Genomic DNA, 11809 nt, shown 5'->3' with positions numbered 1-11809 from the left:
ACACACACACACATAACATTTATTTAATATATATATCCTGTATCTCATATATGTGTGTGCATGTATATATGTATATATGTTGTATGTATGTATGTGGCTATGTGTATATATGTATATATATTATTCATATATATATAATTCATATATATATGTGTGTGTATATATATATATAATTTGATGGCGTTTTAGGCTATATTTATTCATTTTACTTTTGATAACATTATATGCGGTAGATAGTGATGACATGATGAAATGGAAAGGATCAAAATCAAACCTATGTCCTCACTGATGTTCATTTTTGGGATACAGGTTATGATAAAGGACAAAGAAAAATGACAAAGGAGAGTGAGGTATAGGTCACTAAGAGAGATAATATAATAAATACATATATATATATTAGTGGTTGTGGTTTTCAAACATTTTATTAAAGTTTGTTCTTAAACCAAATCTTACAGGAGCCTTTCAAAATAAAGTAGGCACAGCCTGGGTTCTACCCAGGAAATAAGGAAATAAGGAGTTTCACCCATGTCCGCCTCTACTGAACTCTGAGGCACCTTTTAAGATTTCTGGGCTCCAGAAATATGGGTGAGAGCCTTTCTGAAATGCCCTTGTTCCTACTTTCTGTGCAAGTAAGTGTAGTGTAGTGATATCCTGTAAGACAAAGTAAGAGCCAGCTTGATTTCTTTTTTCCTAGGTTGAATTTCATAGCCCCAGTTTACAGATGAGACATTGAGGTACAAAGGCAGTCACTTATCCATGGCACAGTACTACTTGGCAGGAACAGGAAGATCTGAACTCCAGCATATCTCTCCACAGATGTGATTTTCTCTGTAGTTCCCTGTAATAACCCAACAGAGCTTTCTCACCCGCTGCTAGTTCGGAAATGACCCTTCCAGGTGAACACTCTTAAAACTGAGGGTGCTGGCATGTGGCCAGCCCCAGGCCCGTAAACCCACTGCATACTCTGCAGAGCCCAGGGAGCAGGACTTAGGAGTGACGCCTCTTAAACAGGAGAGTAGGCATATTGTGCTTCCAGGGTAGGAAAGAAAGGCGTGATCGTGGTTGCACTTAAGAGATTTGTTGTTATTGTTGTTCTTTATTTTGAATGTAGTTTCTTTTTGCTTCTTGTTCAAGAAAACAGGCCCTGACAGCCCTCTCGTTGAGATTATTACAGACTTGTACCATCTCAGGCCAGTGCATTTAGGAAATATGTTGTTGGCACTCACCAGCAAGTGAGATGCATAAAGAAAATATTCTAATGACAGTTGAGTTAAGATAGCTTTGATCTCCCTCCAGAATTGCTCTCATGGCTTTGAAATGCACTTCTGGCAAAGGGGTAAAGTCTGGGCGCCTTGGCATTCTGGGACTGGGCCCCCCAAAACAGACATTCCAGGGACCTGCAGCCTTCCCAGTTGGATCCAGGTGCGTGGGCTCTGCTGGGAGAAAAGAGACACAGAAACACCTCTCTTGAAAGACAGCTGGGGAAAGGATCTAAGTTAACAGACTTTCTAATTTAGCCCAGCATTTCCCAAACTCTATTGGTTACACTGCTACTTGGACTTATGGCAAAGGCAGAGGCGGGGCAGGGAAGGGATGAAAGGGTCACCTGCTGGACTCCTATTTTGCATATTAAAGGCTGTGAAGATTCCTGCAATTAAAACATATCTATATTTATAGTTGCTTAACAGATCAGGTCCTACCTTCATTGGACTCTGAAGCTCTTTCCCTTGAACTCCACCTCTGTTTCTTGTACATTTAGCCTCCTATAGACATGATTTGGAAAGCCCTGTGTATTGAGAAGCTCACTCAACATATAGGGGCTCTGAGCTGCAGATCAGGCAGCAGTGGAGTGGAACTAGTCCAGAAATGCAGGCCCTGTGGGTTCTACACAGGGACATCCAGCTCAGGGGAGGTGGCATAGCCAGCTCTCACATCTCAACCTGGCAGGCCAGGTTCCCCTGCAGGGGAACAGTGCCCACCTGCAGGAAGAGATGGCTGACCTAATTGGTACAGAAGCTCTGCCTTACACACACAGACTGGAGGACAGGTTTGTTACCACATCCTTCCATGCCCTTTACTCAACACCTCTGACAAGTCGTTTCATTTCCCAGGCCCCAGGCTTTCTCATCCTGTGTTCTTAAGTTGGGCAGTTTAAGAGAGGGGTGTTCATGAGCTGCCAACCCATGGTTCGTCATGCTCTTGAAGGAGAGTTTTAGGGTTGATATCATGGGCCTGGTAAAGACTGGGGCTGCATCTGCTGGAAGCTCATAGCTTTGATGGAGAAGACAAGCACTTACCCCAGGGAGCTACCACCAAGCAGGGTGATAAATACAAAATCACAAGTAGGAACTTGGAGGAGGAAGAAGTCATCACAGCGAGAAGCCATGATGATGACTTCAGTGTGACTAATAGTATTGCTGTAGTAATCTGTCATGCCAGAATAGCCTGTCCCATCAGTGTGTACCTTCTCCATGTGCTGTTACAGGCACTTTCTCTGTATTACTTCTTGTTACCCTAGGGCCCCTAAGAGGTGTACACCATCATCCAATCTCTCAGGGGATCAGGGCAAGATTTGTTTTTAATTAAAAACAAATTTTTTAATTAAAAAATTAATATGTAGAAGAACTGGGGTGTAGGCCAGAGGTGTAGTGGGTGAGAAGATTCACCAGAGACAGAGTGGGGAGCAGAACATGAAGACTGACTGAAATATTATTGGTGAGGGGAGCAGTGGGCAAGACATGAGAGGTCTGCTGCACCCTGTGGGTCAGCTCCCAAGCCATAGTAGTGATAGTACTGATGAGACTTAACCCCTACGCCATCAGGGAAGCCCAGGTTAAGGTTTTAAAAGGTTGATATTCAAGAAGAGTTTGTGAGGCAGAGTAAGGAAACTAACAGGCTTGATTGGGGGATAGCCATAATCGGAGATAACAAGGGGTTCTAAGGATCAGAAACCAAAACAACTTGACTTGAGTGGTTGAGGCTGAATTAAGAGAGTGGGTGGAGGGGAAGAAATAAAAATCCCAGAAACCAAGACTAGGAACACCACCCAGAGGGAGCTATCTGTTTGGGGTTCTCCCCAGCCGAAGACAATAGGAGACCAGAATATGGTAAGGGTATGTGGAGTGCATGTTGGGGTTGGGTTAGCTATCTCATTCCATCCTGTTATCATCTCATTAGTTTTTCATGAGGATCCTTACGGTATGTGATGACAGACATACACGGGGCCTGAGGATGCCCGTTAGCATTCCATGCCTGTTAGTGGGCAGAGACTTGGACAGGAAAAGCAATGTAGCCAGGGACATAGGTCTGTCTGTTAAAACTCTGAGTAGTTGGACAACGAGTTTTGAATGTGGATTGATTTGGGTTGCTTTCTTTGAGGTAGTGATTTTTGTTAAGTAAATGTGAAGACTTTATAATAGAAACGGGGTCAACCTTTCCACAGTTGGAAAGTGGAAAGCCAAATGGTCCTGGGCAAGTCCTTTTCCTTCTCTCAACATCAGTCTCCCTAAACTCTATGATCCTAAGCTTGATCTAAGCTTTCTCCTCCACTCTTTGACAGAGGGAAAGAAACCGTACCTTAAGGAGGGGTAAGAGGAAGGCAATAGATACCTACATGAATTGCTATCTCCAAAATTTTCCTCTGATCCTTTTGGAAGACACCCAGCTTGGCTCTGTATTGGTGGAAAGACTTCAGTCAGCAGAAAGAAAACGTTTTAGCCACAGAGTTGCTTCTCTTTCCCCCAAAAGAAAAGAGAGAAGTAGGGCCTGGGCTATAAATGACTGCTATAAAGTCTTCCTCTGCGGAAAGGAAAGCTCCCCAAAGTGCAGGAGGAGACTCACCTACAAACAGGGAGACTCCAGCACCCCACATCTGTGCCTTGGGCCAGGTTGAATACCACCCCCTATAAAGATTAGCTTCTGCAATTACCGCTGAATAAACAACCAATTAAAATGTCTTCCCTGCCCCTACTCCACCCCTTCTCTGCTGCTCTGGAAGCCTTTGCAGCCTAGAGCAAAGGGGTAAAGAGGTTACTTTCTCTAACAACACTTGCGTTCTCTGCCTGAGAGAACACTTGATAGAAATGGACAAATCAATTCAAAAATAACGACCAATGTGGAAAGAGCTGATCTGAGAGAATGTCAGCATTTCTGTAATTCCATTCCCCTCCCTCACTTTGTTTCCTTTTATATACTGTGGTCCTGGGTGAGCTTGGAAGTGAGGGTAAGGCTGTGGAAGAGTTGGATTCTTCTAAATTTGCACTTGGCTTTGTCACTATTCATGTGATCTCTGAACCTGCTTCTTAGATCAACATTCATTGAGGTTAGAGGGTTATTCAAAGCCCTTTATGCTTCCTTTATTAATGACAAAATCCTTTGAACGGCTCTACGAGGTAGGCCTCTATTATCATCCTAGTTTTGTGTTTAGTGGAAAGTAGGACACAGGATGTTAAGTACATTGCCCCAGGGTGAGCCAAACTTTGGGTGGAAGAGATGAATTCAGAGGCAGGACCCCGACATGAGAATGAGCCAACTTGCCACTTAGCCACATGGTTTCAAATTCTCTACTGAGATGGGCAACTGTGTATGGGAACAGCCATCCATCAAGTGCTTATGCATGTTGCCTGCTTCTTCCTCTTTTCTGCTCTGATCACAGAGAAGACTCCTTTGAACTCCCTGTGTGCTTCCAATCCAAGGAGCTGAAGGAGGGATCTGATGCACAAAGGCACAGCAGCGTGACTTGGGGGGCAGTACCTTACCTTCCATGACTTTCCTTCGATTTAGTCAGTTCAGCTCAGTCATAGATGGAACCTATCACAGCCCTGGCTGCATCTCTGGCTCTTGTTAACCTCTTTTATTTTTCCATCAAAGTTACAGTCACATGAACATTTGGTTTCATGAGTTTGAGACAATGATTTTGTGGCTAGCCAAGAGGGCTGTTGGTCTCAAGACTTACCCTCGTCCCATCAGGGGTTAGATGTGTGACTCACAGCAATGCTGAGGGAAGTCCTAGGCAGCTGGGACTGATCCCAGAGTATTGATATGGAAACTGAGACCAGGAATTAGATGGTTCAGCTTTTCTCCTTCCCAGTGTAAACTCAACTCCATCAGCATCTACTAATTATTTGCCTGGTATGTGCCTGTGCTGAGAACTGGAGAAACAGTGATGAATATGGCCCATTCCCAGCCCCACAAAGTGGAAGATGTAGACAGTGAAGCAGTGAGGTGGAGCTGTATAAGAACACCTATTCCTAGGAGGCAACAGGCACAGGGAATGGAGGTAAGGTGAGAGTCAGGGGAGTGATCCTGGAAGAGTGGTGTCAAAATGTACTTGAATCTCTTCATCAGAGGGCAAAATGGGGAGCAGTGTCCCTACTAAAGGGAACAGCATGTACAGAGGCATGATGGGGGACACTGCCAATGCATGGGGGGGTAGTCAAGAGAGGAAATAGAGAGAGGGGGCTAAAGTTAGGAGCAGGAACTTGCCCACCATGCAGGGGGCTTGGGCTTTAAACCATATGAAGAGGCCCATCTGTGACTCCAAGAAGGAATGAGAAAGGAGCCATGATTATATGATCTAGTGTCCAGGCTCTGTGCCAGAAACCCTGTAGACTCAGCTTTATGTAAAAGGAAAACTGTATCAACTAACTAGGTGACCTCAGCAAGGTCTGAAGCTTCCTTAAGCCTTTGTTTCCTCCTCTGGAAAATGGGGATCATAGTACTACCTACCTCAGTGTTATTAAGAAGATTAAAGGAGCTAATCCATGTAAAGTCAGACCACATAGAAAGGCCCAACAACATTAAATATAATTGTTCATAGCCTTTATCTCACCTACTATTTGGAGCTGCCTACTGGTTTATTTATGTTTTTATTAATTTATTCATTGATTCATTTCCAACCTTATTCAAGAAATGACTATTAGTTTTTCACAAGGATCCCTAACGTACATGATGGCAGACTTACACAGGGCCTGAAATGAGCCCGAGAGAGAAGCAAGAGGCTTCTGTCTATTTAGAGAATGAACCGTTAAAGCTTCACTTAGTGTTTCATTTCTTACGAGCATTACCTTCCCCAAAGGAAGGATTCTTATTTATTTGGGCACCTAGGATATGTCAGTCTCTTTCCAAAGACCATGTCTTCCTCTCTCCAACCTGTATTTGTTGCATGTATTAAAGAGCTGACCATTGTAGCCTGGGGCACTTAATTCACTTCTCATTTATGTCAGTCTACAATGACAGCTGCTTTAAGTGCAATTCCCCTGGGTCATCTATTGTACAGATAAAGAAATAGAGAAAAAATAGAATGCAGACTCATCTTTGGGAGGCAGCTTGATACCCCAGTGAAAAAAAATCATATAAGTTTCCAGGCTGGACAAAATTGCATTTGAAACCCAGTTCCCTGACTTTGGGCAACTTGTATAATAGCATTGAAGCACATGCAAATAAAACCCCTTGCAAGATTGGTATAGAGATGCAAAGCAGGCCTCCTCATGCTGTTCTGAATCCAACAAATAAATGGCCTACAATGCAGATGCATCATGAATGAGCAAAGGAGGCAAGATGCCAGGATGTGAATGAGAATACTTTGTCTCTTGATTTATACCCACATGAACAATCCTGTCATCAATCAATAGTGCAGAGTCCTTTGCGTCACAAATGTTGACTAGAAAAATCTAGGTTCTAAAGTGAACTTTGCAATTTGTAAGTTGAGCAACCTTGGCAAGTCTCTTACTTTCACAAGGACTTTCTAATCTGTAAAATGGGGTTGTTTCACTTATCTTAGTGTATTATTGGAGGAAGTCAGTGGGTGATGTTTATAAAGTGCTTACTAAAGTGCCTAGCACATGGAAATGCCAGGCATTTAATTCATTGGAAATGCCTGTTGCTTGAATCACACTCTTTTGGAATGATGATAACAGTCAGGTTTCTTTCTTTATTGCAGAGCATATTTGGATGTTAATGAACTGAAGAACATTCTGAGACTAGATGGATCAACACATCTCAATATCTTCTTTGCAAACTCCTCAGAAGAGGAATTGGCTGGAGTAGCAACCTGGCCTTGGGACAAGGAGGCCCTAATGCACTTGGGTAAGAATTGGAAACGTCTTCAGGAGGAAGCTGGAATCGTACAAGAATAAATTTAGTAGCAGTAAGGATGATGATAGTGATCTTGACCATGGTGGTGGTGGTCAAAATCCATTTGCTTATCACTTTGATACACAAAACTCTTTTAACATTCTTTATCTCATATCAGCCACCCAGGCCTGCTCTGAAGAAACAGCACAATATCAGTAATCCTGTTTTATTAATAGGGAAATTGAGATCCAGAGAAGGAATGGGTCTTATCCATGGTCACACACACACATCAGCCATATTTCAATTTCCATTCTCCATTTCTGTTCATTGATTGCTTTCTCCTATTATCCCCTGCATCTTGTTCATGCAGATATCTTCTCAGCATGGCAACCACATTGTGCTGGCACAGTGAGTTATGGGTTGGCTTAACAGACACCGAAGAATCAAGAGAAAGTGAGTTTGTAAGAACTGCTAGTTCCCCTGTGTCCACCCACCACCAGCACTAGGAACTCCTTATATTCAAATTACACATGTTTGATAAACAAGACTTGTGTTTACCCAAAACAGTCACCAAAAGTCACAAATGACAGTGGTTTCTGAGGCAGGCCCTGTGAACAAATACTATTGTCCTTTCATTGTGAATTTTCCATGTTCTTTTCCAGTACATGTCTATATGTTGACATACATTTTTTTTTAAAGATTTATTTATTTCTACATACAGAACTGGCGTATTGACCAGAGGTCCAGGGGTGGTGAGAGGAGTCACAGACACAGATTGGGGAGCAGAACAGGTCAACTGACAAAGTACACTGCTGAGGGGAGCAGTGGGCAGGTCAGAAGAGGTCTGCCGCGCCATATGGGTCACCTCGAGGGCGGGGATCGAACTCATGCTAAAGTGGCTTTAGCTTCTTAGTGCTGTGCTTTAATCTGCTGCACCACCAGGGAGGGCCCGTAGACATGCATTTTAACTTGCACATATCTGAAATCACAGCATACCAATTTTGTGTTCTTTTTGTTTTTTCACATATCATGCCATCCACATTTTCCATGTTGAGTTCATCTTCCTAACTACATCCCATCCAACACTCACAAGCAAAACTCATCTCTCTGGATTCTTTTCATCTTTCTAATGGTGAAATTTTAACGGTCACATAATATTCCATTGAGTGAAGGTTCTGCATTCCATTGAGTGAAGGTTCTGCACTTTATGCAGCCACCTTTGCCTGGGTAGCGTGTCACCATTATCTGTAAGGATCAACACTGGTGACTCAGTGAGCCTCTTTTGAGAATGGCGGGATTCAGCAGTGCCAGTGCCGGGAGTGTTTCCCTCCCCTGCCTGATCTCCCAGATACACCTAGACTCCAGCAGGTGTTAACTATAACTTCGGTATCTGGTGATGAAGGATGCTGCAACTTGAAATGATGAGGTCATCCAGAACCAAACTCTAGACTTAGTTCCTCCACATAGCAATTTTTTCCCAGTTGTTTTTAAGGGGATGAAACCAATTTGTGGATGTGTGTTGTGTGGAAGTGTGTGCACATATGTGTGGCTGTGTAACTAGAGGTAGATGCAAAGATACATATCAGGTAGTTCTTACCTGGGAGGATTCTAGCCACAAAGGAGACATTCTAGCAATAGTTTGGTTTGTTACAAATAGGGGGATGTTACTGGCAACTGGTGTCTAGAGATCAGTGATGCTACTAAATCTCCTACAAAGTCCATAAGAAAGTTAGCCAGTTCAAAATGTGAATAATAGTAAGGTCAAGAAAACCTGAGATAGATGTTGGATAGACAGACAACTGGGCAGACGGGTTGGATTGAAGAGAGTGTGTACCTTAAGCAAACTTGAAGATAGGGGCTCAGCTGTTATCTGTCTCCTATGATGAGACGATGCATGTGGCTGTGTTTGGCTGCAACCTGACTTAGCGCCATGGTCTTAGGCAAGTCTCTTTCCTCCCCCGTCTCAGTTTCCCCAAAGTTTAAATGGCGGTTTAGGTCAAACAAGCTCCACGACCCCTTCTCAGACCTGAAATTGTGTCTTACTGGAAAAACAAGCAAAAGTGCCATGATCAGAGCCTGAGGAGGGTTGAGCAGCAAGCTTCCAAAGTTCGAGAAAAATACTTCTGATAATTCCATGAATTTCAGAAACTGGCTCAGGACCAGGAATACGGAAAGCTATAAATCCATAGCATGTTATAGTATTTCAGGATGATGTCAGGCTGTAGCTATTTCACTTTTAAGAGAAGCAATGAAACAGGACTCGGGGGCTCTGGGCTGTTGCTCTGTGGAAAGGGGTGAATTGGGAGTGGACGAGGTAAAATAAGCAGGGCTGGCCTGGATGTTTTCTGCAATTCTATCATTATCCCTGTATTACCCGTGGGTCCTGCCCCTCTGTTATTCCAATGTTGAAGTTTCATGGAGAGCCAGAGAGTCATCAATTCTCTCGTAGCTATTTATGGGACAGCTCACCAGAGATGCAAAGTCATTTTCCTAAGATTACACAGATAGCGTGAAGAATCGGAGGGCAGCCCTGTTGGCTGGCTCCCCACTGCCACCAGTCCACCCTAGAGGTGGGCTCAAACCCACTTTATAGTCAGAATACAGACACATGCACACACGCACACACACAAACACACACGGCTTTTTGTACCTGCTTTACCTGCTATTACACCTGGGAAAAAAAACCTTGGGTAGGAAGGGGATTATGTTTCATATTATGAATGACAGAAAAACTGGAGAGAGATTTCCTGTCTCAATTCTCCCTGTCCCTGCCTGGCCCACACTTGCGCGTGCACACACACACACTACTCCCTCTCATACATCTTTATCTGTATGTTGGAAGGCTGTACAGTTCGCCTGAGCAGACACTGTGGGCTCCATGGCTGAGCGAGCTTTGCCCTCTCAGCAGTTCAGCCCCAGATATGCCATTCGTCCATGCCCCATGCCTGCCCCAGGCTTGCTGGATACGCCACCCAGGCACTGCCTCTCCATTCTCTACAGGCCTCCACTTTGCCCTTAAAGTCACCACTTGCAGGATGCTCAGGTTTGAATTTTAACATTCTCTTAAACCCTCCGGGCTTTAAAACTTAGCTATCTCTCTGCTAGCCTACAGTGTCTCAAAAGAGTTTTTCTCCAGAGTCTCAAAGGAGTGTGACCAGTGCTAGCCTCTGATTCTGCTGAGGTCTATTGCACTCTCTCCCCAGGGTAAGTGCTGTTTGATCTTCCAAGACCCATGAGGCCAAACATTGCTTATTGAGTAGAACACACAATTTGATTCAGTCTCTTGATCTTGTGAAAACACATTTTCTGATTCTGTCAGTGTGGGTAGTCCTGACACTCCTGATCACCTTAGGCTGATGTTCACACTGTGTGTTCTGAGGCCACACTTAAAATGGAAAGTGGTTAATAAGGAAGACTCTCTCTCAGGGGAGGTACTATACCAGCGTTACAGTGATTGGACCTTACAAAACATCTTGGGTTGAGTCAGATACTCAGATTACCTAATAAGGTGCCCTATTCCAGGCCCTGTGCTTGAACTAAGTGTAAGAGTACTGGCTTAGGGACCTGAGGAGCTTGAGTTCAGGTCCTAGTGTGCACTCATTACCTCTTGATCATGGGCCACTTACTTCACTTTCCTGAATCTGTGCCCTTCTCACTGCATTATGAGCTAAGAGTGACTAGATACATAGAATACTTAGAAAGGACGCAAGAGCACATAATCAGTGCTCAAGAAACACTGACTATTATTACCGTTGTTAACATGGTTAAAGTTGTTAGAACCATACTGGCTTTCAGGAGTGTTCACAGTCATAGAGTACAGAGATGAAACAGAAACAGGAAATCACTTGCTTAATGACAGAGAGCTGCTGCAACCAAAGTACAAACTGGAACCAAGGTGTCTGGCCACAAGAATATTATTTAGACATGTGAGTGTAGAATGTTTGTAAATCAGGGCATGCCTTGCTGTCTAGGGAAAATGTTGCAGAAGCAATGTCTACCAGCCTAGAAATCAAAGCCCATGAAATTCTAATCATGCCGCTTCTTTTGAAATCACCTTGGGTAAGTTGTGCACTTCTCTAGGAATTAGTATTTTCATCTGAAAAATCGAGGGGTTGCACAAAGTGACTTTTGAGACTCCTTCTACTCTACCAATGATTCACATCACCAGTCCTAACAGATCTCAGGGCCACAAGGTCATAGGATGGAGAAGCCTGGGGTTGTTTTGAAGAGCACCTTGATGGACTTGTGAGTTCTGGCCCACGAAGCACTGGGCCCAGCTGGGCTAATGTTTTGTTTCTCCCCTTGCAGGTGGCATTGTCTTGAATCCATCCTTCTACGGCATTCCCGGCCATACCCACACCATGATCCATGAGATTGGGCACAGTCTGGGCCTCTACCACATTTTCCGGGGCATCTCTGAAATCCAGTCCTGCAGTGACCCTTGCATGGAGACGGAGCCCTCCTTTGAGACTGGAGACCTCTGCAGTGACACCAACCCAGCCCCAAAACACAAGTTCTGCGGTGACCCAGGGCCAGGGAACGACACCTGCGGCTTCCACAGCTTCTTTAACACTCCTTATAACAACTTCATGAGCTACGCAGGTAGGGACCCAGGACAGGATGTCGGACACAGGGGGGAATGTCGGACATGGTGCCGGGCCTGGCTCAGAGGAGCTAGAAGCACATTGCTTATCTTTCCTAAGGTGTTTTCACCCTAACAATTTCTCATCCCAGA

At 44.2% G+C, this 11809-nt stretch overlaps 1 protein-coding gene across 1 annotated transcript in view; it reads left to right on the top strand.

Annotated features, from left to right (window-relative positions):
* The window catches only part of PAPPA (pregnancy-associated plasma protein A, pappalysin 1), a 223581-nt gene that overhangs the window by 43264 nt on the left and 168508 nt on the right, over positions 1–11809 (top strand). The window contains exons 3-4 of the mRNA XM_012721479.1: positions 6941–7086; positions 11383–11676. Coding sequence (XP_012576933.1) covers positions 6941–7086; positions 11383–11676 — 440 coding nt within the window. The remainder of the gene's footprint in view (positions 1–6940; positions 7087–11382; positions 11677–11809) is intronic.

This window comes from Condylura cristata, unplaced genomic scaffold (genome assembly GCF_000260355.1).
Source record: "Condylura cristata isolate star-nosed mole 26May11 unplaced genomic scaffold, ConCri1.0 scaffold00006, whole genome shotgun sequence".
NCBI lineage: Eukaryota > Metazoa > Chordata > Mammalia > Eulipotyphla > Talpidae > Condylura > Condylura cristata.
The sequence above is the reverse complement of the archived record's forward strand: the minus strand, read 5'-3'. Positions and strand labels throughout refer to the sequence as shown.